Raw genomic sequence first — 25,452 nt, 5'->3', positions numbered from 1 at the left:
TCCCCCCTCTCAGCTCTGGATCGGCTTTGATAGGCAGGTGGCTTAGCCAGGGTGCTGGGACGGCCGCCTTTCTCATTGCCTCACCTCCCTCTCGTTCCCCGCTGGCAGCCACCCACACTTGCGGTTGGTGTATCCCCGGACCACCACCCTCCCTGCTCTGTCCGGGCATGCCGCGGCAGGGGATGACATCTCTGATCTGTGTACTTGGGCCGAAGACCCCATCTGCTCCCTCTCCTCATGGCTTTTGGCAGCTCAGGGCAGAGGGCATATGCTGTCTGGGTCCAAAGCTCTAGACCAGTCCCCGGTGTGTGCAAACCTGCGCCTTCCCCAGGCCAAGGAGCCAAGGTGACCCCAGTCACGGCGCTCTGTGGAGGCTCACGCTCCAAGCTCATAGACCACAAATTTGGGGGTTGCTGAGATCTAAGAGTGAAAACGTTCATTTCTCCTGCTTCTCCATCTGCCTGGAGGCTGCAGGGTAGAGGGGGCAGGTGTCCTCTTGCTGGTCCCACCCTCTCCCACCCCACCGACATGGGCAGCCAGCGTGGTGGGGAGCCCAAGGCAGAGCGCGGGTCTGAGCTCCAGTGTGGGCTCCAGGCCTGGTCGGGGAGGTCAGGTCTCCAGGTCAACTCCTTTAGCCCTGGAGGTGGCCAGTGCAGGAGCCACTAGGTACTGTCAGCAGTGCCGTGTCCCACTGCCTTAAACTTTAAGTAACAGGGCCTCTCAATCATGTCCAAGCAGAGAGAGCAGGTGGGGATCCCCCAGTGCCTGTCCCCTGCTGCCAGAGACCAGGTATGGCGTCTCACCCATGCCCTGTGACTGCTCCCCTGGGGTGAGCACCGTGGCTCCTCCTCACTTCTCCACCCAGCCTCCGTGCGAGCTGTCCCCAAGCCCTGCTGAAAGCGCAGGTCCCCCAGTCCAGGCAGCGGGCAGGCTGGCATCCGGGCCCTCTACTCCACCCTCATGTCCACTTGTGCAGAATCACCGTCTGTCCAGCTGGCTGGTTTCTTCCCCAGTGTTGGCTCCTGGGGGTGCCACTGTGGATCTTGGTCTGGTTCTTTGTGCAGGCGAGGCCGCCGTCCCATCCCCCTGACAGCCATTCCACCATGTGCAGTAGCCCCCAGGGAGCTGGCACACCTGAGCAGCCCACTGGGCAGCTGTCTGCAGCCAGGCCCCTGGCTCCGCTCCCCAAAGCGACTGTGCAGAGTGGGGCTGAGCCCAGCACGGGCGGGAGTGGGAGGTGGAGGCCAGGGTCCCTGTGCACCTGGGCTCCGGGCACAGGGTGCACATGTGGGCAGGTTACTCAGGTGCTCTGTGCTGGAATCATTCGTGTGAGATGGGGTCAGCTGGCTCCTCTGGCTGTGTGGGAGGCTAAAGTGACACCTCCCACGAGCACTCTAGGCTTTCCTGGCCGGCAGCGCTGACATGAGGCTGTCATTAGCAAAGGGCCCAGCCTGCCTGGAGCCCTCTTTCCTCGGCACGTGGCCGAGTTTCACAGCGGGCCCATCCCTCCAGAGCCACTGTCCGGGGCCTGTGCTCAGGGCCTCACCCTGGCCATCTTGTCCGCCTGTGCAGCTGAGGGCCAGCGACCGAGCAGCTGTTTTGTTTGGCCCTCACTATCTCCCGAGGCCTCTGTTGTGTTCTCTGCCTTTGAAGAGCTCGCTTGTTTGTGAACCTGGGCATGTTCATGCTTGCAGGCACCCTGAGTACCCAGATCCGTCCCTATGCCCAGGAGAGGGCAGGAGCTCCCTGCTGGGCGGGGCCTCGGGCAGGGAGGCGGCTCTCCTGCACCTGAACCTGGGCCAGGTTTGGCAGTGAGTCACTGGATTGAGGTGTGGCCTGAACACTCCCCTGAGCATTTGGCTGCCGTCCATGCTTGGCTGCCCAAGTGAAGAACAGGCAGGCCATCCTGTGCCACCTTTGGAGACTGGCCTTGTGGGACCCAGCTACCTCTTCTGGTTCCTGCCGATGCTGCCGACTTGCCCACAGCTGCCTCCTGCTTAGCAGCGTTGGGGGCCAGTCCCTGCGTGCGGGTCACTGCAGTGCAGGGGCCACATGGCCCCAAGGACCTTCACAACTGTTGCCGGGTGATTCTGTTCACAGAGATGGTTCTGAGATGGCACCACAGGCCATCCACAGGTTGGGGGCTGCCCGCCAGGTTGGTTCCTGTGCCCTCCGGGAGGCTGGTCCCTTCCATGTCAGGCAGAACCGGCCACACCTGGCCAGGGAGCCCGAGGGTGTCCCAGCCTCCCCTGCAGGTGGGTGACGTCTGTGGGTGAAGTCTGTCACGACCACCTGCTGTCAGACCCTAACAACAGGACCTGACTGTGACTGCTGGGCCCTCCTGACGAGACACCTCTTGGAGGACTTATTAGACCCCTCAGTGGGAGCCGTGTCCATTTCACATCCCTGAGGGTCCCCACTCAGGACCGTGTCGCCCCACACTGTGGTCCCATGCTGGCCACAGGCCTCTGTGCAGGACAGCGTCCCCAGGCCAGCCTGGAGTGGACTTCTTACCTGCATCCTGCCTTCACCTCCCCTTCACAGCTGAAACGCCGCAGCACATGGAGGAGCTATCCGTTAGCCCCCAGGAGGAGTGGCTGCCACACAGACAGTCACTGGAGCCCCAGGACCAGGGTCTCTGCTCTCTTAGCCTCCTTCAGGCCTCTTGACACCAGGCAGGACTTTGGTGGCGTCTCTGTCTCCAAGTTTGGCTTTGTGTGGATGCTAGACAGATCACAGGGGCTGAGCAGGGATGGGGGACTGCAGTCTGAGGGGTCCCCCTCAGGGCCCCCTGGACTCACATACCTGGTGTCAAGGGCTAGGGGCTCCAGTGTATCCGCTTTGCCCGCCCTGGTGAGAGCTTTATGGGGCTGGCTCAAGCCTGTGTCGGGAGGGATTACTGAACGTCTTAATTGGATCTGCCTGTTCTCAGTGGCTTTGGCTGTAGCAGGAGAGATGGCTCAGCGTGTTTTCATGCTTCCTCGGTGTCCAAGGGTCCCCTCTGGGGTGGGGACATTCACAGGGAACAGCAGTGCCTGGCTAGGTCTTCTCCTGAGGGGGGGCAGGGGACCCCAGGCCCTCTGACCTGGTTCCTGGGGGTACTGCGGGGGAGGAGGGGAAGGGGGCCCTCAGCCGTGTTCATGCTGGCAGTGATGAGGGGCTGATGGGGTCTCTGAGGACCGGGCCTGGGCCTTGTTCCTGCCGAGGGCGGACGTGTGGCCTGTCCGGGGTCTGCAGCCAGAGGCACACTGAGGTGCAGCAGCATGCCCACAAAGGCTCTCCCGGCCTGGCCAACCTGACTCGAGGGCCTGTGTGTCTGGAGGGTGCTGGGGGCTCCCAGTCCTGCAACCCCACCATGTCTCCCGCCCAGTTGAGGTACCTCCCGCAGAGTGCGCTCAGTGTCTGCAGTCCCCCACCCCGACCCCTGCAGGTGAGAGTGAGGAAGTGGTCCTTTGCTGATCCTTTTTTGACCTGGTACAACCAGGGTCTGCCGGGACTGAGGGGAGAGGACACCAGGTTGACCTGAAGTCCCTGCCTCCCTGTCACCCAGGCTCAACCCATTTGCTCCACAGCCCCCCATCATCCAGTTCCTTGAAGCAGCACCCCCAGCTGGCCTGAGTGGCCAGCCTGAGAACCCCCAGTGTGACTGTGGATGCCTGAGAGCCTGTGAATTGGCCAGGGATGCATCCAAATGTATATATGGTTTTGGGAGGAGTGGGGTGGGGCCTGAGCTTCTGAGATCCAAGCAGACTACCAGAGTGGCCAGTGCCAGTCCAGGACCTGACCCAGTGCAGGTAGGGCGGAGGCCAGCCCGGACAGTTGGGCCATGTGTGGTTGGCACCTCGTTCCACAACACCCAGGTGCCCGGGTGTCCAGCTGTGAGCACAGCACTGACCTCAAGGAGCCATCTGGTCTTGCTCCGCTTCAGAGCGGCAGTCAGGGAGGGTCAGTGTCCGCTATCATCACCATGGTAACAGCCATCGATTTTTGTCCTGGTTACCCCTCTGGCCACCTGCCATTTTTTGCCATTTTGTAGGCAGGAGAAGAACACGGCTTCTCCCAGGGAGGAGCTGGAGGCTTTGAGGCCAGCAGGGAGGATGGAGGGTTGGTGGCTGGTCCCAGAGGGGTACCCCGGTGCTGTCTAAGCTCCGCATCCCATCCTGGTGGCTCCCACAGCCGGCGCGACGTCCCCGTAGCCCCTTGGCTGTCTGTCTTCCTGGAACGAGAGTTCTATATTCGTGCCTTGTTCAGGCGTATGCTAATTAGCTCTCAGAGGCGCCTTTCCGCTCTGGAAGCCACCAGAATAATTGAGCATTATGGAAATTTGCTTTAGAAGGCTTCAGGAGGCGGTGGGCACTCCCAGCCAAGTTTGAGCAGCTGACCCCTTGGCTCAGAGCCCCTTGGCCACCGGCAGGGGCCGTGAGCTCCGGCACCTCCTGGAATGACAGATCCTCAAGAAACGAGTGTTTTGGCCCCTCAGTGGCTGCCGGTGGCCCAGAGGAACATCATGATCACTCAGCAGTGATGGTGCATCCTGCTTGCCGGGTTGAAGTCTGGCTCTGGGAGGACGGGGCTGGAGGTCTGGTTCCCAAGTAGGGTCGGAGGCCCTCTCTGAGCCTCAAGCACCATCTGGGGCTGCTGAGGACTACTCCGGCATGGGGCTCTGCCTGGGAGGAGGTAGGGAACGCCAGCAACCCTGCCCTCCCCACCGGAGTGCACACACAAGTTAGGCTCGTGGTTGCAGTCACGGCCGTGCAGTCTTGGTCTCGCCTCTGGCTGGGTTGCTCGTGTCCTAGGGTGGCACAGCTTGACATCTGCTGGGGGCGGGGAGCAGCAGGTTACAGGACTGGCCTTCTGGGCTGCGGTGGCCCAGGGAGCCCTTAGGGACCCATGCGGGCAGGGACTCCACGCTGGACATTCCCGTCTTTCCCATGTGTTCAGGTCCATCCTAGAAGCCTCATGTGCTGGGAGCGCATCTGGGGTCACTGGACATTGCCCAGGTCCAGGCAGCTGGGGAGCCAAGTTCTCATCAGTGTCCCCCACATTTGTGATGCTGCTGAAGGTGCCCACTTTCTTGTCGCATCAGCTCCCCTGAACTCCACACTGTGCCTTTCCAAGAGCCCCCTACCCTGTGCTCTTGTCCACAGGGCTTTATGCAAGGCTCGTCTCACAGCCAGGGTCGGGGACTGGCACAGCCCTCTTTCAGTGGGAAGGACACAGGTGTGGGGTAGGGTGGTGAGGAAGAGAGCATACAGTCAAGACCCCTGCCCCAGCCAGACATGGTCACCAGGGAAGAAGGGCATAGACTGGAGAGAAAAGGGCACCACAGGTGGGTGGTACCTTCCTGCCTGCTGGGGCTGGGCTCTGCAGAACGACGGCCTGTCTTGGTGCCCAGTTCCTGAACCACTACACCTGCCATCCTCCCGCTTAAAGGAGGGTGTGGTGGGACCTCTGATGTCTAGATGAATGGCACCCAGATGCTTGGCTGTCAAGGTCACTGTTACTGTCGGGGGCAGGCACTTGCTGGCTCTTTCTCTGGGGCGGGGACTGTGCCGTGAGCTTTGCCAGTCCAGCCCCCTAATCAAGAGACTTGTGGTCTCATTGATTTAATCCTGGGATGGGGTACAAATGTGTACACATAACCGATGAGACAGGTCAGCCCAGGCCTGGAGCCCTTTTCCTGGGATGCCCGGACTGTTGGAACCTGTCGCCCCTGTGATAGACATCCCCCAGCTGGTGGACACACACCAGGGTAGAGGCTAGTCTGTGCTCTGGGAGGTGGTCCTGCTGTGTGGCAGTGGGTCCCTGGGGAGGCCGCTCCATAGGTGGTTATTGGACTCCCTCCCTACCCCCCAGCCAGGGCTCAGCGCACCTGTATCTTCCAGAGATGGGAACTGCCCTCTGTGACCTCCCCCACCCTGGGGCCCCAGCCTTCTCCTCCTCCTCATGTAAATCAGGTTTTAGAAGTTTCACTGGGTTGCCCCCTGGACACTGACATTGGAAGCATTGCTCTCCTATGACAGTCACAGTGTTATGGAGAGGGGACTGGCCCTCCATGCAGTGTGCTTAGCCTTGGGGTCTGGCAGCCAGATCTTTAACCTCTTCATCCCACGCTGTCGCTACCCTTTGCTGGGGGTCAGCTCAGGCCACTGGCCGTCTCCATGGGAGCCAGTGCGAAGCTGGTTTCCTCAGGCCTGTGTTGCTTTGGCAAAAAAACGTGTTCTTTTTTAAGCCTAAGTGGGTGAGAACTCAAATCCTTCCTGAAATCCTGTCTTCACTCCTTTGGGATAAGGAGCCTAGTGTTGTGGCCTGGGAGGGGCCCTCAAGTGGAGTCTGCCCCCTCAGCTCACAGAGGGGGAGTGGAGCTGCCGAGGTCTGCTAGACGCCGGCCTGTGAACGGCCAGACCCTGGGGACGAGGGCCACCCCTCCCACCATCCTGGCTTGTTCCCAGTCTCCCAGATCCCCACTCCCCCTCAGCTTCTTGTCATTTGCAGATTATAAGAACATGGTTTTTTTTTTTTTTGCAAAAAAAAGAAAAGCAGCCTTAGTCTTTAAAAATGTCAGCGTTGTCAGAGATGCAAGTGGAGAGGACTCTTCTGGATTTAAGAGGCTGAAGACTCCCGACTCCCGGAGGAGAGATAAGAATTCTGGTGCCGCTGGAGGTTAATTCCTCGTAACCCGTGACTTAGCCTGTTTATGACTGACTTGTTCCAGATGCTCACGGAGCAGCATTTAGATAAACAGAATGCTGATTTATTGAGAGAAAGACCTGAAAAGCTGGGCGTGCGGTCCTGGGTTGGGGAGTAGCTCTCAGGCGGTGGCACATCAGGGTGCCAGGCCCCGCGATGCAGGTGCTAAGGAAGAGGGTCTGTGTCAGTGGCCGCCCTCCCTGGGTCAGGATGGCCGCAGGCCTGTACACATGAGTCACGAGCTCCAGCTGTAGAAGCTGACTTGCTGGCCACACCACGGTGCTCACTACTGTCTTGGATGGTTCAGCCAAAAAGTGTATGCGCGGTACATAATGTTCGTGTGTTGGGAAGAGAGCTGGGGAGCCTGGTGGAGGGTGAGTGGGTACTTGCTTCGCTATTTTTGAGGCTTTTGGGAGGTTTGGAGGGTGGAGCTGGGAGAAGTGTTTTGTCTTTTCAGTGCCGATGAGAACAGATTGACGGTCACACTGTTCGAAGGGCTGTGGGTGGAACCTCTGGGTGTGGCTACAGAACTGGCCTCCATTCAAGTCCCCTAAGGGTCAGCATTCAGTGCCCTGGGGGACTGCCTGATGTCTTGTGGAGCTCGGATGGGAGGCAGGGCTGCACCTGGGCTGACTTCAGGCTTAAGAATCAGTGAGATGAGCCTCCCTGCCGAACTCCACCCCGCCATCTCTGGGTCATCCAGGGCCACAGGCCTCCTTTGTCCTCCTGGCCCGCAGGCAGCTCTCCTTCCTGACCTGCCTGGCCCACTCGCCCTTCACTCCACCCCATTCCTCACCGGCCCATGGTTTGTCTTCCTCTCCCGAGAAAGAGCATGGCCATCACAAAGGCAGGGCGTCTGGTTAACTGTCTCACCTGCAGCGGCACCTGCTCACGGAACAGCCGTCAGAGGGGTAAGATGAAGGTGAGCGAGTGCCCCAGGCTGCGAGCAGGTCACCTTCGTCACAGTAACAACTCCCACATCAAGACACCAGCCTGCAGTTTCTAGAGTCTGTGCCTTTTAAACATCTGGTACATGTAACTTTCTCTAGTCTCCTGGACTCTTTTATCTTCTCCCAAAGATCCCAGTTTGGGGAAACACTTGAATGTTTCGGAGATCTGAGATATCAGCGGTGGGTCCTACATCCCCGAACACGTATAAAGTGAGTGAAGACATCTCACTCCTGACTCTTGCCGCTCCTCCCGTATCACAGCAGGGCCCCGCCCTTTGGGCGTCCAGACCTGGCCTGGAGCTCCAAGCGAGCAGCTCCAGCCCTTGGCCTCCTGTGGGCCTTGGTCCTGCTCACGCTGCTCTGCTCAGGGTCTGCCCCGCTGCCGTCCTCTCAGGTGTGGGGCCTTCCCACACCAGGGCCCCCTTTTCCTCAGCCGTGCCCTCACCTTCCGGCACATCCCCACGCTGCGTCTGTGCTGGCGAGGTCTCTAGGTTCTGCCTTCTCTCCCCTTGGTGGGTGCCTTTGGGCCCCAGGCGCTGGCCAACACTCACCCTGGCTGATGCCGGGCCCTTCCACCTTGTCCTTGAACTGAGGTTCTTGCCAGGGGCTGTGTACCATTTTTAAGAATCTGTTGGGAATTTTTTGGTATCAGTGGTGAAATAGAAGCAGAGTGACAGCCCTGGTGCTTTCCCTGGCTCACGATCCCTGGGTTTGGTAGAAGCTAGCTCCTACTAGGGTGGGGGGGGCAAAGTCTTCCCTGGGGACAGCCCCCACCCTCCTGGTTGAGCTCTGAAGCAACGGGGATGCTGAGTCACCCCGACTTGCTGGAGAGGCAGGCTCCTCGTTGTAGAATCAATTCCTATTAGTATCTGCAGCCTCGTCTTCCCAGGAGATTTGGACGAGCCTGGAGCAGGGAGCAGGCCCTGCAGAGATGGCAGTGGGTGCCTGGGAGGGACACTGGGTCTGAAGGAACCTCAGAGGGCCTGGCAGCACTGAGGCTCCAGCCCCTTACGTGGTCATGGTGCTGGCCAGAGGCCCCCTGTTTACTCAACTCCCCAGCCCCCACCCCAGATCTGCTGGCTGGTGGACTTTCTTTCTCTAAGAAGATGGGAAAAACCTCAAAAATCGTGTTATGAAGATTGTTTACAAACAGAATTTAGGGTTGTTATAAAACTGCTTCCTAAGGAGAGAGCTGATTGTCACAGCAGCAGTGTTTGTAACAGCCCGAAAGTGGAAACACCCAAATGTCCACCGGCGGACATCAGTGGATGACTAAATAAAGTGTGGTCTCTTCCCTGGAATGTCATCCGACTAGGGAGGGAATGAAGCCCTGACACAGTGCCGCCGGTGAGCCTAAAAAACCAAAAGCATGCTTAGTGAGGAAGCTAGACACAAAGGTCTGCATCATGGGATTCCCTTGATACGAAACAGCCTGAACAGGGGGATCTGTATAGACACTAGATGAGTTGTTGCCCAGGGCTGGAGGGGAAGGGGAGTGACTGCTGATGGGAACAGGTTTCTGGAGTGACGAGAACCTTCTGGAATTAGGAGCGGCGGTTGCTCGACCTTGTGACTGCCCTTGAGGACAGAGTGGCCTGTTGAGGCCCCCACAGGCCGGGGCTCTCCAGCCACCCCGGCTCCAGGGTTGTGTCCCTGTTGGGGGCCACGTCCCTACTAAGAGGCTAGACCAGTTCTTTTCGTGTCTGTCACCCAGGACAAGGCCACCACCCTGAGGGACAAGGGCCCTGCCTGGCTCCCAAGGCTGCCGCCCTGCCTCTTTTCAGGGGCCCACACACCATCTGCAGGCTGCTTGGGCTCCCAGCCCCAGGTATACAGAGCAAAGTGGGCGGCGACTGTCCTGACGTTGTCCTGTCCTGGTTGCACCACCAGCCAGACTGTGATGGAGGGAAAGGTGGTGACTGGCACATTGCTTGTGTCTGTGAGGAAGCACAGCTCGTGTGCTGATATGTGTGTGTGTGTCTGTACACACTGCCCCAGCCCCCACCTTCCCCTGGGGGCAGGGAGCTGCCGTGTGTACCGGATTCCATGCTTAACCCAAAGCCGGGAGGCGGGTGTTTGATGAGGTTACCGGGAGTATCAGGAATTTTTAAACTCAGAGCTGAAGGGTGTGCAGCCGGAGGTGACTCACCACTGACCTGGCGGCCTCCTCGCAGGGTAAACACTGGGTGGCAGGGCCGAGGAGGGCGTCGCCCAGTTCTCAGGTGCCTGTGTGTGTTTCTGACGTGGTTCTGTCCCCAGTGAAGCCTCGTGGCACCCGTGTGTGCCCTTCTCCTGTCTCTGCTCCCAAAGGGCCACGCTCGAACCCTCCTCAGTGCCAGGGTGGTCTGCCCACCACCCCCTCTGCAGCACCCAGGGGTCTGGCCACCTGCCCACTGCCCCCTGTGTTCACATGTCTCGGGACCCTGGCAGTCCCACCAGCTGGTAACACTTGAGCTGGTTACCCTGCTCACCCACTGTTTGCTCTGGTGAGGCCAGGTCTGAGCTGCTACCTTAAACCTGTTTTTTTGAGTTTAGGACCCACCTGCGCTGTAGAACCGGACCTGGATTCCCAAACAGGCCTGGTTCAAAGCCCGCGGCCTCCTCCTCCCTGGGCGGGGTGGGCCTGCAAAGCTGTGCCCCCTCGTGCTGTCCTTTGAGCTCAAAGAAGCGGGGAGGCACAAGGAACCCAGGGGCGGGATGCGTCTCTGGCTGGCCCCCTGGCTCCAAGGACCTTCACTAGCCCACCTCCTAGGACCCGGAAGGGACTTGGGTAAAAAAGGACCAGTGAGTCTTCACACCGACGCCTGAGGCTCCCAGCTTTCCTGGGGAGCCGAGTTCAGGGCACAGTCTCATCTTGGGGTGGGGTGACCATCTCCTGCAGCTGGCCCAGTGCCCCCATGATGCTCCGGGTCCACCACCCAGTGGCTCGCACACGCTCACACCGCCACCTTGCAGACGTGTTCACGGGACTTACTGCAGTGGCTTGTAAAACACACTGTATAAGTTCCCCGAGTGGACCAGCTTGTGCAACCACTGGCTTTTAGCTCAGAGCCATGTTGCTGTTCCCTGCATGCTCCCCGGGGACAGGTGGGGCCTCTGGCCAGCAGAGGCGATTCGGTGCGTCCCAGTACATTGGTGGAGCCTGGGTGCAGGGGCCAGAATCCTCGAGAATCTCTGCATACTCTTCTTGGCAACAAAAATTCCTTTTTTAAAGGATTTGCTCTTTGTTCTTTTTGCCTTTTTTCAAATGGTCTTGAATTAGTTGTGTACAGCCTTTCAAGGAAATACGTGTTTTCAGTTTGATCCGGATGTTAACTTATGATTCTGGGGCCTCAAGTATGGCCGACAACGCCACTTGCTCTGTGTTATTTATGGACTTCGTGTCACTTGAGAGAGCCCTTGGGGCCCGAGGGTGACCTGTGGGTCCAGACTTCGCTGCACACATTCTTGACACAGGACAGTATCCCCATGGAGCAGATCAGATCTGGGGGATCCTTACCCTGCTCGGGAGCTGCAGGTCTGTGCCAGGCGGGTCAGGGTGGCGGCAGCCTGGCCTTGTCCTCTGGGCTACCTGCTTCTGTTTGTCTCAGTGGCTCGTTTTCAGCCAAGGACGGGGACCAGGAACCTTCTGTCCCTTGTTGTCCTTGGCCAGGCCCCTGGGATTGGGGTGGAGAAGTGGATCAGGGCTAGGAGAGGATGAGTAAGACTTGAGCAGTATCCTGCTGGGCCAGGTCGACCTCAGCTCAGCCCTGGGCGTGTGGTTGACCATCAACCATGCTGACCACGGGCGGGCACGGTTGAGGCGGGGCCTTCTCGTCCCCAGGCACTGCCCCTCCCTGTCACCCTCCGCCAGACAGCACCATCAGACACAAGGTCAGGCTGTTCTTTGGACCCTGAAGGAAGTGACTTCCAGGGACTCTTGGTCCCAAACGGATGTCCCCCGTACCCTGGTCCCAGAGCTGGCGTCCTGGTGGCTCAGTAACGTTTATCATCTTGGGTTGGGGGTCGTGTCCCGGGAGCTCCAGGGTCTGCCCCTGTTGTGGCATCTCCCTGCCCCATCCTCTCATCCCCTGCTCATGGGTGAGCATGGTCCTGGAGGCAGACCCTGTGTGGCCCAGCCCTGGTCCCTCTGGTCACTTAGATTCCTGGAGCCGCTTGTCTATGGGAATATAGCCCTGGGGTGCTGTTGGGAGAGAGAAGGGAGACGGAGGTTCACACACACAGCCACAAGTGTGCCCACTCCACACCCACGTGCAACATGGCCACACACGCTCACACCCACTCTCTCTGCATTCATGCAGGCACTCACTCCCACACACACCCCATGTACCCACATGCACACGCCTTTCCCCACTCACACCCACACAGGCAGTGCGTTCACACCCACGTGCTCACTCGCGCTCACGCACTGTGGTGCGGGCCCTGCCCGCGAGCACCCTTCGCAGCCTCAGGCTGGGTCTGGGCGTCTTCCTCTCTCCACACGGGAGAGAGGAAGCCAGCCTGGGGTCTGTGTTTCCTCACGTATTGCCTGGGAGGGGGTCTCCTCTCCACCGGCGCAGGTGGCAGGCTGGACATTCAGCCCAGGGCCTGGTGAACCCCAGCCATGTATGATCCTGCCCCATGGCCAAGGGGCCCTGCCAGCATGCTTGTCTCCCCTTCTGGCTGCACCCCACAGCTCGCAGGATCTTAGTTCCCAGACCAGGGGTTGAATTTGTGCCAAGTCCTAACCTGGGAGGGACTGGGGGCCGGAGGAGAAGGGGACGACAGAGGATGAGATGGCTGGATGGCATTGCTGACTCGATGGACGTGAGTCTGAGTGAACTCCGAGAGTTGGTGATGGACAGGGAGGCCTGGCGTGCTCTGATTCATGGCGTCGCAAAGAGTCGGAAACGACTGAGCGACTGAACTGAACCACTAGACCACCAGGAAAACCACTGCCCCCCACCATGTCTCCTGATGGGGATGTGCGGTTGGCCTTGCAGGGCCTGTTCCCTAGCACACGACAGCTCCTCCCAGCCGCCAGATGACCCTGGGGCTCCTTCAGAGGCACTCTCCTCTCTTCCTCCTCCCTCAATAGACATCCGTATGTCCAAGGCGAAGCCTGTCTTTTGGGATCTCAGTCCAGCAGCACGCTGAGAGTGAGAACTCAGAACTCAGACAGGAGGCAGGGCTCCAGGGCCTGCAGGGTGGAAGTGGGCACTGCAGCCACCTAACAGCCCACTGACCTTGGGCAGCCTGCCCCAAGGATTGGTGGAGATCTAACCACGTGTGGTCAGTGGTCACCATGCCCTGTGGTCATCAGGGCTGAGAGCAGCTGGTAGAATGGCCTGATGACCAGGAGGAGCTGGCTTCTCCCAAAGCCCACTGTGTTTCTGGGAGGGAACATGACCCCGGGGATCACCTGCCTGCCATCCATGTGACCTTGGAGGGCAGACAGCATTGTCCCTTTAGGGCAGGAGCCACAGGAACTGTTCTGCTTTCTAGCAAGCCTTGTGGAGACCAGGGCTGCTCCTCATGGCTGCCCCCCAAAGAATTCTCTGGATCATGTGAGCCCTGAGTGGCCTGGCCATGAGGGGAGGGACATCCTGGTGTAGGCAGCACCTCCGGGACACTTAGTCAGCAGGTCCCAAGGGCAGGGACAGGCCTTCCTCCATGTGGTCACAGTGCGTGGTCAGCACCTGTTTAGCAAATACTTGCCAGTGAAATGAATGCAGCCCACACTGCCCGTTCCAGACCCACTCTGCCGGGGAGGAAGTGAGCCATTTGTCCAGGGAGGTCCTTTGTGCTGACTCGGTGGGTGTGGGCGGTGGCCCCGAGGGTCACTGGAGGCAGTTGTTGTGTGTGCCCCAGCCTGGAGCTTCGATACCATGGCGTTGAATTGGGGTGCTGGGTGTTGGGGCTCTGCTGACCATAGCGTGTCTTGGGCCATGGGGTCCGTCCCTCTGCAGTCACCCCGCCTTCCGCACCATGTCCCAGGACACACGGGCTACTCGTTGAGGCTGCCGCCTCTGCCTGGGCCCGAGGTGGGTGGGCCAGTGGTAGTTGGCGCCTGCGAGTGAGAGGAGATGCCAGTGCTCGTGGGATCGCAGGCAGGGTTGAAACCTGCAAAAGTAGGGCCTCTCATCCAACCTCTACCGTGAACCTCGGCTCCGATGCAGATACCCGCAAGCCCCCAGAGACACCAAGCAACTGTGCGTCCTTGTTCTAGAATTTCCCATCTCTCTGGGTGGCATCACCTGGAGAGGCACCCCTCCCCCTGCCCCCAGGGCACCCCTGCCCACCTGCCGGTCCCCAGACCACTGCAACCCCAGTGCCCAGCCCGCCAGTGTGTGCTCCCCAGCCATGGAGGGGTGATGGGGCAGTGATTCTGAGGCTCTCGCTTCCCTTCTGCTTTTCTCTCCTGCCTTCTGCCTTCCAGGGGACGTTCTCTTCCAGATGGCCGAAGTCCACAGGCAGATTCAGAATCAGCTGGAAGAAATGGTGAGTCGCAGCCTCCCAGGGAGGCCCGGGGAGGGAGGGGCAGCTGCAGGTGGGCCGGCGCTGTCGGAGGGCAGGGGAGGAGGTGAGCGTGTGCTTCGCCGTGCATCCCCTAGGGAGGCCTGTGCCGCCCTGGGTCACACTCGGGTCTGGGGCACACCCAGGGCCCAAGACAGAAGTCACCTATGAAGGCGGTGACCATCGTGAGGCCCAGGGGTATACAGGAGGACCTGAGAGAACAGGGCGCAGGCCAGATGGGGTCTCACACTCAGCTGGCCACGAAGGCCAGGCTCCAGGTCAGCACTCTCTCCCGGGGCCGCCTGTTTCCGCGGGGCCACCAGGGTCATTGGCTCACGGGTCAGACAGCTCCTCTCTCCCATGGGGGTACCCAGCGTCCTGGGCACCCTTGTCATGGCGACCGGCCCCCTCTCCTAGGCGGCTCCCTCCCTCGGGGCGTACGTTAGAGCTAACCTCTGTTTTCTCTCCATACCAGCTGAAGTCTTTTCACAACGAGCTGCTCACGCAGCTGGAGCAGAAGGTGGAGCTGGACTCCCGGTACCTGAGTGTAAGTAGCCCACGCGTACCTGCTGGTCTGCCTGCCCTGCTCGGGCTCTGTGTGAGCACTTCCCTCGGTCCAAGGGGTTTCCAGCTTCCCGTGAGCTCTGCGTCCTGTGGTTTCCCGCAGCTCCTCTGACGTTTCGTACCCCTTTGAGACCAAACGTGACCCCGTGGGTAGACTCCTGCATCGGATGCCCCGCGTGCCCTGGTCCTCTGCCCCTGCCTCTCAGCTGCTTTTAGTAAAAACGATGATGTGCAGTGGCCATAGTGTGGAACCTGCACGAACACGTCTGACCTGCTGTCATGAGTTTCCTGGTCCCGTCCCCTCCCCCAGGTCTACCAGGAGGGCGAGGGGTCAGCCAGTGCTCATGACACGAATTCACACCCTTCCCGCCCTGGGGTGGAAGAGGGAAGCCCAGCTGGCAGTCCCAGCCCTGATCTTTATCTCCAGGGTGCGCAGGTCCTGCCATCCACGCGCTTGGGCTGCTGTGGCCCTGTGGAGAGCGGGAGGGGCACGCTGGCTCACTGCCTGCATTGTTTTGGCATTTGTTTCTCAGGCTGCACTGAAGAAATACCAGACGGAGCAGAGGAGCAAAGGTGACGCACTGGACAAGTGCCAAGCTGAGCTGAAGAAACTCCGCAAAAAGAGCCAAGGGAGCAAAAACCCGCAGAAATACTCGGACAAGGAGCTGCAGGTAGGACTCAGCTGCACGGGCTGGGCGCTCTGCCTGCAGGGACACGCCGGAGGGCTCGGGCCCCTGTTACGGTGTCAGGACTCTCGGTCCTTTCAGAGAGCAGTGAAGGGCAGGCCCTCCTGATGGATCAGACCCAGGCTCCACTCTCCTCGGGGATTTCCAGTGGGGGTGCCCTACATCCCAGAGCTGGCAGCCCCGTCCTGCAGCCTCGGTGGGTGCCATGGCTCTCCGCCAAAGGAACAGAACCCACAAGGAACCTTCCTGCCTCCAAGAGAGACCTCAGACCGCTACTCTGATTTGCTACTCACGAATGCCCACGCCCAGCGTGGGCTCAGAGCCTCCAGCAGGCAGACACTGGCCCGTTCAGCATCTTGGGGGCCCTGCGGTGTGAGGCAGATGGCACTGCAGGACACAGGAGGCACAGCCCTGGTTGCAGGCATTGTGTGCTGGGGAGGGGGCAAGGAATTAGGACAGCATGGCCTGTGACAGGCATGGCCCCGATACACTTGACTCACCAGAACCCCACCGCCAGTTGACATAGATCGGGCCCAGACGCTGCTCTCCAAGGTCGTGCGTCCGAGGAGGAGAAACAGGACAGCCACCCCCCAACCCGGTCAGCAGTGGAAGCTCTCCTGGGCACAAGCATGGGGTGACCGCTGGGGTGGACCCTCCGCTCCTAAAGCCCTGCTCTTCCTGCCGGCCATCAGGGCAGCAAGTCTGGGGGCACCACCTACACCATCAGGGCCTCCCTGCATGGCATGAACCCTGGTGCCAACACCACTGCCCTCAAGCACCTCTGGAGCCATCCGGGGCCACGAGGCGGCTCCTGGCCACTTGAGTAAGGTGTGGACAAGCAGGCCCCCTGCTCCCCCAGAGCGGCCCGGCCTCTGCGCCCTCTGCGCCTGGGGCTCCTGGTGGAGAGGATGGACAGGGGGTGACAGCTGAGTACCGCAACCCGCCATGCGGGAAGCAGCCACGCCTGCAGGGGAGCAGGCTTCTGCAGCCCCTTCCTCACGAGTTTCTCACAGAGTTGCAGTGATAACCCAGCTCCAGCCTCTCTCTAGCATCTTTCACTTTCCCAAGCCCACCCCCATCCCTCTTCACTACCTGCGCCTTAGCCTCCTGAGGGTGCTATTGCAGTGTTAGTAGCCTCGGTTATTCTGTCAGGGGCGGAGTAGGGCTGTGTTCCACCCTGTCCCTCCCGGCGTCCAGCGCAGGCTGCTCACGTGGTAACAGGCAGTACGTGATGCTGTTCCAGCTGTCTTCTAAGGGCAGGAAGCAGAGCGGCAGGCCGACGAGTGTTTCTTGTTCCCCGGTGACGCTGACCCTGAGAGGCCAGGCTGGGGGTCGTCAGAGTCCCTCACCCCATGTCTGTGCGGCAGGGGGCGGGCGCTTGGTGTGCTCTGAGCCGGTGGAAGGGACACCAGCTGCCGGTCCCGTGGACAGCTCTGGTCTGCCTGGTGTCCTGTGGGGATGCCCAGCCCACCCGAGCATCTGAGGGCCCCTCAGCACCTGGGGCTGTTCTGATTCTTGGAACCTTTGCAGACCTGGCCCAGGAGCCAGGCTCCGATGTCTGCTTTGAGGTGCGGCTGCTGGGGGCTGGACAGGCCCTGGGCCCTTCTGGTGTGACAGCCCTCCCCTCCCCACCGTTTCCCTGGGAAGAGTGCCTGGCTGGCAGGGCAGGCGTGCTGAGTTGGCCTGGCCCTTTGCCTTGGTCAAGGTCCTGCGAGTTACAGGAAATGGCTTGTTAAAGACTTACTGAGGGGGGAGCAGGACTCTGCCCTCCCCGTCTGTTTCTTAGAACGCCCCTCCACCCGCAGTGCTCCCACACAGGCCACCCAGTAGCAGATGAGCCGTGGGGGCAGCTCCGCCCATCCAGACTGTCGTTCACGGCCCTGCCCTGGAGAGCCCGGCCTCACCTGGACCGCAGTAGACTCTGCCGCTAGACGTGCTCGCTGCAAGCAGGAGTACTCGTGTACTGTCACCGAGTGGGGGTGGATTCCGGACTGTGGACCCCTGGGGAAGTGGGCAAGGACCCCAGGCACTGGCGACCCCTGGCTCCCTCGGAGCCTCTTTGTGTCCCCAGAGTCTCTTGCACCCTGGGACCTTCACCGGGGTCTGGGCCACGTGTGGCCCAGTGGGCAGTATGTGCCACAGTGGGCAGTATGTGCAGGTAGGGGTGATCCCAAGCCCCATGGCTGGCACAGGGGCCCCACCTGGGCATCCCCAAGCCACAGCCTGGGCTGACCTGAACTGTGACACCCCTTGGCAGAGGAGATGGGGCACCCAGACTGATGGAGCCCTGTGGCTCTGGTGTCCAGCTCTGGGTGTGCGCCCAGAGCTCCTGAGACAGGTGGGCTTGCCTGGCGCAATCCCTGGGGTCACCTGTGAGCCTTCTGGAGCCCCTGGCCCACATGTTCCGCTTCTGACTAGACCTCAGTGTGGACAGGACACTCACCAGGGAGGGTAGAGAGGCTTCTGGGCACCTGCCAGGCAGAGGTCAACCCTTGGAGCAGCCACACGCTTCCCCAAGGCGCCACTGCTGCCGAGTGGCCCGTCTGCGCTGAGCACTGAGGTGGGGCTGTGCCCGCGGGTCACGCTCCATGGGTGGTGCGGGGGGAGACTGACCGCCAGTCAGTCTGTGACGGGTTCCCCGTGACGGGGACTGGGTCAGAGCCGGCCAGCTTCAGGAACTGCTGGTAATTGAGACTGTGTTTTGGGATTTCCATGAAGAGAACTGATTTTAGGTCAGGAATTAGGCACTTAGAGGCATTTGGGGCGCAAACTAGGACGCAGGCTTTTTTCTAGAAGTAGGGAGCGCCCCAAGTGCTGACCACGTGGTGAGGTCACGCTCCACACCTCTGGTCACCGCTGTGCTCACAGGCGCAGAAGTGCCACAGGGGGCGGTCGTGGAGGACGCACCGCGTGTCTGACAGTGTGTGGTCACAGGCCTTGTCTGGCGCCGTCTCTGGCCTGGGGTCCTCCTCCCCAGGCCTGGGTGCATAGCTGTATCGTAGCCTGAGCGTCAGGTTCTCCAACTTCGAGGTGATTCTGATGGGCAGCTGCCCCGCTGGCTTCTCGGTGGTCTCCAGGGCTTCTGACAGAAGGGTCTGGGCTGGGGTGTGGCTGTGCCATGAGCCGTCCCAGGTCAAGCCCTTTGGGAAGGTGGGGCTGGCCAGACTCTGGGTACGCGTCCCCCTCACAGATCCTGCAGGACCTGGCCAAGGATTTCTTCCGTTTCTGTTTCCCTCGGCCCCACCCCAAGCCCAGCTCTGATTAGGTAGGAGTCCTCGGCCTCCAAGGGGGCACCGTGACTGTTAGAAAACCCAGCAGTCAGCGTGCCTTTGGGATTCACATTGGTGTGTGACGTGTGACCAGCAGGGGTCATGGGGACACAGCATGTCCTTCCTACCCGTGTGCAGGCTCTGAGGGAGGGGCCGCTGAGACCGCAGTGGAGAGGTGAGAGCCCAGGAAGAGAAGGCTGGAGGCAGATGGGTGGGCATAGATGTGGGGCAGGGTCACCCCCAGTGTGGGCCAAACCTGAGTGCAGCGGGCCAGGGCCCTCGACCATCCCTGCCCGCCCAGCACCAGGTCCTTAGCAGCCTGGTCCTTGGAGCTGCTGACTCTGACAGGCTCCTGCTGTCAGGAGAGCAGATGGCCCAGCCACCCCAGCCCACCCACCCACTGGGGTTGGGGTTGCCAGGGGACCCAGAACTGCCGAGAGCCCCCCTTGCGTCCGGAGCCATCCTCCGCTCTCCCTCTCTGAGATGCTGAGAGCAGGGCCTCGGGTGTTCTAGCTTGTGAGATGTGGGCTGTTGCCGGGGCCGGTGTTGACTGAAGCAGGCGGTTCCGGCAGTCGGCTCCCTCTCCCTGGGCTCAGATTGCGGTCTGAGAAAGGGGAGAGATTCGTTCTATTTAAAGGGATGTGTAATTAACAAAGCAAAAACAAAATAACCATAATTTGGATCTTCAAAAACAGTAATGGCAGAGGCTGGTCCTGATAACACATAAGGTTTGACTGCAGTGGTTTAAGCCCCTTGTATGTCTGCTGTTCTCGTTTTAAAGAGCTCTTCAGTGCAAAAGGCATCTATGGACAAGACATCCCAGCAGTGGGATGTTTTCTTTCCTTGGAGTATAAGCAGAGGCCCTCTGGGTTTAGCAACTGAAAAGCCAGAGTATCCTCTTAGGGCTTCTGGGTCCAGAGATGCATCAGCTGCTCGGTCCTCTGGGGGACTCTGCCCCCCCCGCCCCGTACCTACCCCCAGTTCCCCAGATTAAGCCCCCCCCAGTGGGCTGCCTGGCTAGATAACACTGAGAAATCTGGAGCATCTTCTGCTTTCAGGGCTGAGAGGACTTTTGGGGGCAGCGCCAGGCACGTGGTACCTGTCTTTTTGCACTGAGAGGTGGGCACATAATAAATGTGATACAGGAAAAGCGTTTTACTGGGCAGAACACGTCTAGAGTGTTATTTAGACACGTAATCATTGCAACAGATACTAGTGATGTGGGTTGCATTCGTCTCTTTCCTGCTGAGTCTTTGAAATTGGATGTGAATTCCGTACCTGCAAAACCTCTGGGGTCACGTGAGGAGGGGCTGCCTAGTTGGGTGGTGACATTCTGGCTCAGCCCCTGAGGAACCTGAGACCCGAAGGGTCCAGAGACTTGGCCACCCAGCAAGTGGGCACGGGAGCCCCGGCTCTGCCCTCCTCTAGGTCCCAGGGCAGCAAAGCAGACCCCAGACCCAGGTGGCATGGATCCCAGCAGCCACCGAAGGCCTTGGCTCAGGGTGCTCACAGGTTACTAAGACCCGTCCCCTTGGGCCTCAAGGCTTTTGTCAGCGTGTCCAGCCCACTGGTGTGGACGGAAGTGGCCCCACATTCTTTCCTGGGGTCTGGGCACAGGGATGCAGTGGGCACGCCCCTCCCAGCACGTTCTTCCTGGACTCCAGTGGGTAAGTGCACCCGGCAGCGCGTGGGCGGTGGGATCTGTTTGGTCACAGAACCCCTTGCCAATCTAGTGATGGTTGTGGGCTCCTTCTCGGGAAAATGGCAGCCTGGGCCCCCAGGTCTGTGTCGCCTGCGAGGGGTACTGCGCTCTCTGCCTGAGAATGTGCCCACAGCACGTGCCCCATACCGCTGACTGCTGGCTTTTCCGCCTGCTGGCCTACGGGAAGGAGGGCACACTTGCCCTCTGCTCAGCCCTGGTCCCCAGCCCTGCTTGGAGCTCTTGTGCTTAAGAGAGATTCTTAACAATCCCCTGAACCGAAGGCTGGCCGTCCTGTTCTTGGCCTGGGCACAGGGTGCATCAGACCAGAAAGGGACACAGCCCTGGTCAGCGGGCTCCAGGGAAGCCACTGGCTGCCCCCAGAATGTACCCAGTGACTGGATGCAGCTGGGGGCATCCCATTCCAGCTGTTCCTTTCTGTCCATCACAGCTGCCAGGGTTCTCTCCTTGTCTGCTTGGAGTGATGGTTATGGGCAGTGACAGCTGAGGGCCAAGGATCCCACTGTCATTCCCCAGCTGCAGCGGTTAGGGACCACATGGGGGTTCTAAGAAATTTGGAGAAACGTGGGAAAGCTGGGTGGCCTATCGGGTGAGGGAGACCAGAGCCCCGGGTGTTTGCTAGAGCGCCCCTCCCCCGTTCTGAGTCACTGGGCCGCTCCGCAGAGGAGACATGCGTCCTGATCACTTTTGTCTTCTCGGATTACAGGGCTGTTCAGCCCAGGGTGACTAAGTGGGAGCGTTCCGTGGGTCTTAAATGCTTTCAGCTGGGTGTTTCTATAGTGCCGTCGCCATAGCACCCGCTAAGCCAGGAGCAGGGGTGGGGGGTGGGGAGGCAGGACGCTGGGAGCCTGGCCATGGTGCCCGCCTGCAGCGGGGATGGGCTCAGGCCATTTTCTGTGGCCTGTTTGGAGCTCCTCAGGTCTGTCGGGTGAGGCACGTTCTGTCCTCTGCCCGTCCCAGAGAGCGTGGGCGCTCCTGCATGTTCGGGAATGTCCCCTGCCCACCGCGGCCAGTGTGGCCTGGGGTGTCCTCCTCTCCAGCTCCTTTGGACGCGAAGCTCCTCACTCGGCCTAGATTTCCAGGGTCTGCCCTTCAAAGTGGTGGCCTCCCTCTGCAAGGAGGCAGCTTTGGGGAAGGAGGTCAGGAGGGCTGGCAGTTATTCCTCGACAGAAGTGGCAGCCTGGGTCCTGGCCGGATGCTGGGGGAGGAGGAAGGGTCAGCTCTCCTGGGCCGGGCATCCCAGCCAGGCCGACGTGTCTCCTGCCCCATCCTGGGCAGGTGTGGTCCTGGAAAGACACTGCGTGGCTCCGAGAGCCCCCGGGTCCTTGCCTGAGACTTGAGCTGCTTCTGGCTGATCTTGGGGCTCGTTTGAATAAATGGAAATCTTAAAAATAAACCGCCACTTCCTCCCCCGGCACGGGAGGCTGCCAGGCAGCTAATGAGGCCAGCACCCCGCGCCAGCTCGCCCGGAGCCGGTTTCTTTCCCCTCTAGGGAGTGGGAACGTTGAGGTGAAAGACGTTACCGCAGCCTGAAAACCCAGAAACCGGCTGCAGGACGGACAGGGACGCCGGGCGGTGCAAGGAGGAGCCGTCCTCAGCAGCGGGCTCAGGGTGGCTAGACCCGGGGGGCCCGCGTCCCGGTTTACACTGCTGTCCTGGGGTGACCGCTCACAGAGGTGCCTTCCTCCGCCCCCAAAGTCTCTGCTTAGGTGACCGTGGGTGCCTCCTTTGGGCCTGCCTTCTCGAGGCTCTGTGCTGACTTCTCAGGGCCTCAACCTTTTCACTCCACGCCCGCCCTGCCTCCCAGGCCTGCCTGGCGCTGGAGCGGCGCCCCAGGAGGGTGGGAGGTGGTAACCCCAGGGACCGGCTGGCTGGGGCTTTTACTGGGATTAAACCCCAAACTTCCCCTTCTAGAGCTTTGCAGAGACTCTAGAAGCCCCTTAGGGGGCTCGGATCACAGCTGAGCCCAGGAGCGCCCATGTACTCGAGAGCAGGCCGAGGGAGGCATCTTGGTCCAGGGCTGGTTGAAGCCTGCAAGGCCACACCGATGTTCCACTGTCCCCCGGAGCGGGTAGGACAGCCACGGAGCAGAGTGAGCGGAGGCCCTCGGGGGGTCTCGGTCTAGTGCCAGGTTGCTGTTTAGGTGATGGGGTGCGGCAGCAGGGGCCTGCATCAGTGTCCCCGTCTCTGAGTGAGCCCTGTCCCTTCCAGGCCCTTGTGTCCAGCAGGTGTTCCTACCCTCAGGCCTCTTGCCCACGTGGGGGCTTTGGGGTGTGAGCCAGCCCCTTGGTGGGTGGCATCTGAGGGGTCCTTCCACACAGCATGGCCTTGCCCACCATGGCACCCTGCATCTGCAGACTCTCCCGCTTCCTGGAGGAGCCACTCTGCAGGCTGGAAGGGCAGAGGCTGGAGGTCTGGGTGCGCACGTGTTTCATAACGTGGGGCTCGGGGACGGGTGCGGAGGGGCGGTGGAGGCAGCCAGCAGGGCTGGCCTGAGGGCCTTTCCCCTCCTGCTCGGACTTTGTTAGGCACACCTTGTGGCCTGGCTGGCCCTGCAGCTGCTCAGGAGGGCCAGGGCAGACTCCTCCAGGGTGGGGGACGTGGAGGCCCGTTTAAGCTGCTCTCTTAGGGCTAGGAGAGTGGAGTTCAGTGTTGAAGGCAGGGTGGTCTGCAGGTGCAGAGGGAGCAGGGTCCCTGTCCTGGTGAGAGTGCTGGGCAGGCAGGCTCACACTGGCAGAGGCTTGAGCTAGGGACAGGGCTGGGGACAGCCCACGCCCAGCAGGCGTTTGCCCTCCAGCTGCGTGCTGCTGCGATGTGGGGGGGAGGGCAGGGAGGGGCCAGGAACAGCCTGCACTGCGCCCACCCGGCTCCGCACCACCCACCCATGCTGAGTCAGAGCTGTGGGGGAGGTGGTGAGTCAGGCGGGGGAGGCCGCCCCCTCGTGGCCCGGGTCTGCCCCTGCCGCAGGATGGGGCTTGATTCTGTGAAGGCTGGTCCCCCCAGCCGGCCGCGGCGCGGTGGAAAGGGATCCCAGTTCAGGACAGAGGAGTCTGTGCCCCTTGTGGAGCGTGGAGTGGGCTTGGGGGAGAGAGGGGAGACAGGGAGGGGGCTGGAAGGCTCTCCTGCATCCCAGAGGCGGGGCTGCACACAGACATGGGGGGCCTGCAGGCCTCCCTGGGACAGCTGCCCCCAGTCTCGGTGGAACTGTTACTGGAACTTTCCATCCTGCAGAACCAGAGTGTTCTGGTGTGCTGTAGCATCGAACTGTGCGCTCTGCCCACCCCCGTGGGATTCGCGCGTGAACTAGTCATTCTCGAACGCACAGTGCCAGCTGAGCTGTCCTGGTCTTCCGACTATCGGGATGGCCTTTATGGTTGGTGTCGGGGTCTGAGGGAGGTGCCACACCAGCCTGACCGGGCAGTCTGCCACGTGGTCCCCACACAGGCAGCTGCCAGGGGACCAGGGGGCAGTGGCTCAGCGGGATAGCCTCATGGCCAAAGTGAGTCACACGGCCAAGCGCCCACACCAGTGGGCTGGCCGAGAAGTGTCCTCCCCCTCTGTGGGGCTGCTCAGAACGGGAGGTGATGAAGTGTTGTCCCATTTCGGGCTTATCTGCCTCTCCCACTCCCAGTACATCGATGCCATCGGCAACAAGCAGGGTGAGCTAGAGAGCTACGTGTCCGACGGCTACAAGACCGCCCTCACTGAGGAGAGGCGGAGGTTCTGCTTCCTGGTGGAAAAGCAGTGCGCCGTGGCCAAGAACTCTGCCGCCTACCACTCCAAGGTGGGTACTTGCTCTTCGCGGGGCTGGGCCCTCCCTGGCACAAACTGCCTCCCTGGGGAATATGGGGGCGTGCCCCACCTTGAGCTGTGATGAGGGAACACTGCGTTTTCGATCTCCTCAGGAGGAGAGTTCTGGAAGGACAGTCACCAGGTCAAGGCTGCAGATGTTCTACAACTCCCAGCAGAAATTGCCAGGTGCTTTTTTTGAGAGCAGTTACACCAGTAACTCAAGCTTTGCTGGTGGCTCTGACAGTAAAGAATCTGCTTGCAATGCAAGAGACCAGGGTTCAATCCCTGGGTCAGGAAAATCCCTTGGAGAAGGGAATGGCAACCCACTCCAGTATTCTTGCCTAGAGAATTTCATGGACAGAGGAACCTGGCGAGCTACAGTCCATGGGATCGCAAAGAGTGGAACACGACTGAACAACTAACACTTAAAGTTTCACTGTTCATATCAGTAGCCCACTGAGAGGGTCTTCTCCAGGGAGCAAGTTCCTTGGGAGGTGCTGCAGTACCAGCCCCTATAGAGGCCAGCTTAGCCCCCTGAGGCCAGCACCACCCAGAGGACACATCTCCCCTGAAAAAACAGATAGCTTCAGTGGGGCTTCTGTTCCCCGTAGTCCACAGGTAGGAACTGGAGTGGGGTCAGAGGTGTCATTTGGAACATTCCAGAACATTCTGAGAGCTTAGGTGTGGTTAGGCAGCCCGAGCCAATCAAGGAGACCCTCATTTGTGTCCTTTTTTCCATAAAGGGATTCTGGGGGTAGCACCTCACACGTGTTTGATCTGACTCAGCTTCTGGTCCCCAGGCTGACAGATGGCCTCAGCCTCCACGGAGAGGCTCCTACCTGCCTGGGCCTGCCCGAGGGCCTGCTGCTGCCACAGGTGCAGCGCAAGGACAGTGATGGGCCTTCTGTCCTCTGCAGGGTCAGGGTGGGGCCACCCCGCCGCGTGAGACTTTGCGTTCAGGTCCTGTGCCTGGAGGGCTGGCTGGCAGCGGGGAGGTGCTTGCTAGAGCCGCAGTGCTCCGGCAAGGCCACCGCAGCGCCCACGCGGCTCCAGCAGCGACGCGGCAGGCATGTGCGCCCTCTGGTGGCCGCTGGGCCCTATGGCTGCTTAGCAGAGCGTGGACCCATCCGTGCTAGAAGGAAAGCAGGAAAGCCATCCTTTTCCAGGATGTCACCATCTCTGTTTCCTGCGGGAGGGCAGATCGTGTGTATGCGAGATGACTTCCCAAGAAACTGGACCCCAGCCCCCCAGGAGGTTTGAGAAAGGCACAAGCTCCAGGTCTGGGG

The 25,452-nt window shown here is 60.6% G+C and overlaps 1 protein-coding gene across 6 annotated transcripts in view; it reads left to right on the top strand.

Moving 5' to 3' along the window:
• The window catches only part of BAIAP2 (BAR/IMD domain containing adaptor protein 2), a 63,932-nt gene that overhangs the window by 23,647 nt on the left and 14,833 nt on the right, over positions 1-25,452 (top strand). For all 6 annotated transcript variants that reach the window (XR_011247187.1, XR_011247186.1, XM_069543823.1 and 3 more), the window contains exons 4-7: positions 14,059-14,120; positions 14,611-14,682; positions 15,233-15,370; positions 24,006-24,158. Coding sequence is in view for 4 of the 6 variants with exons in the window: in XM_069543823.1 (XP_069399924.1) it covers positions 14,059-14,120; positions 14,611-14,682; positions 15,233-15,370; positions 24,006-24,158 (425 nt within the window). In the remaining 2 variants the exon portion in view is untranslated. The remainder of the gene's footprint in view (positions 1-14,058; positions 14,121-14,610; positions 14,683-15,232; positions 15,371-24,005; positions 24,159-25,452) is intronic.

Source organism: Ovis canadensis, chromosome 11 (genome assembly GCF_042477335.2).
Source record: "Ovis canadensis isolate MfBH-ARS-UI-01 breed Bighorn chromosome 11, ARS-UI_OviCan_v2, whole genome shotgun sequence".
NCBI lineage: Eukaryota > Metazoa > Chordata > Mammalia > Artiodactyla > Bovidae > Ovis > Ovis canadensis.
The sequence above is the reverse complement of the archived record's forward strand: the minus strand, read 5'-3'. Positions and strand labels throughout refer to the sequence as shown.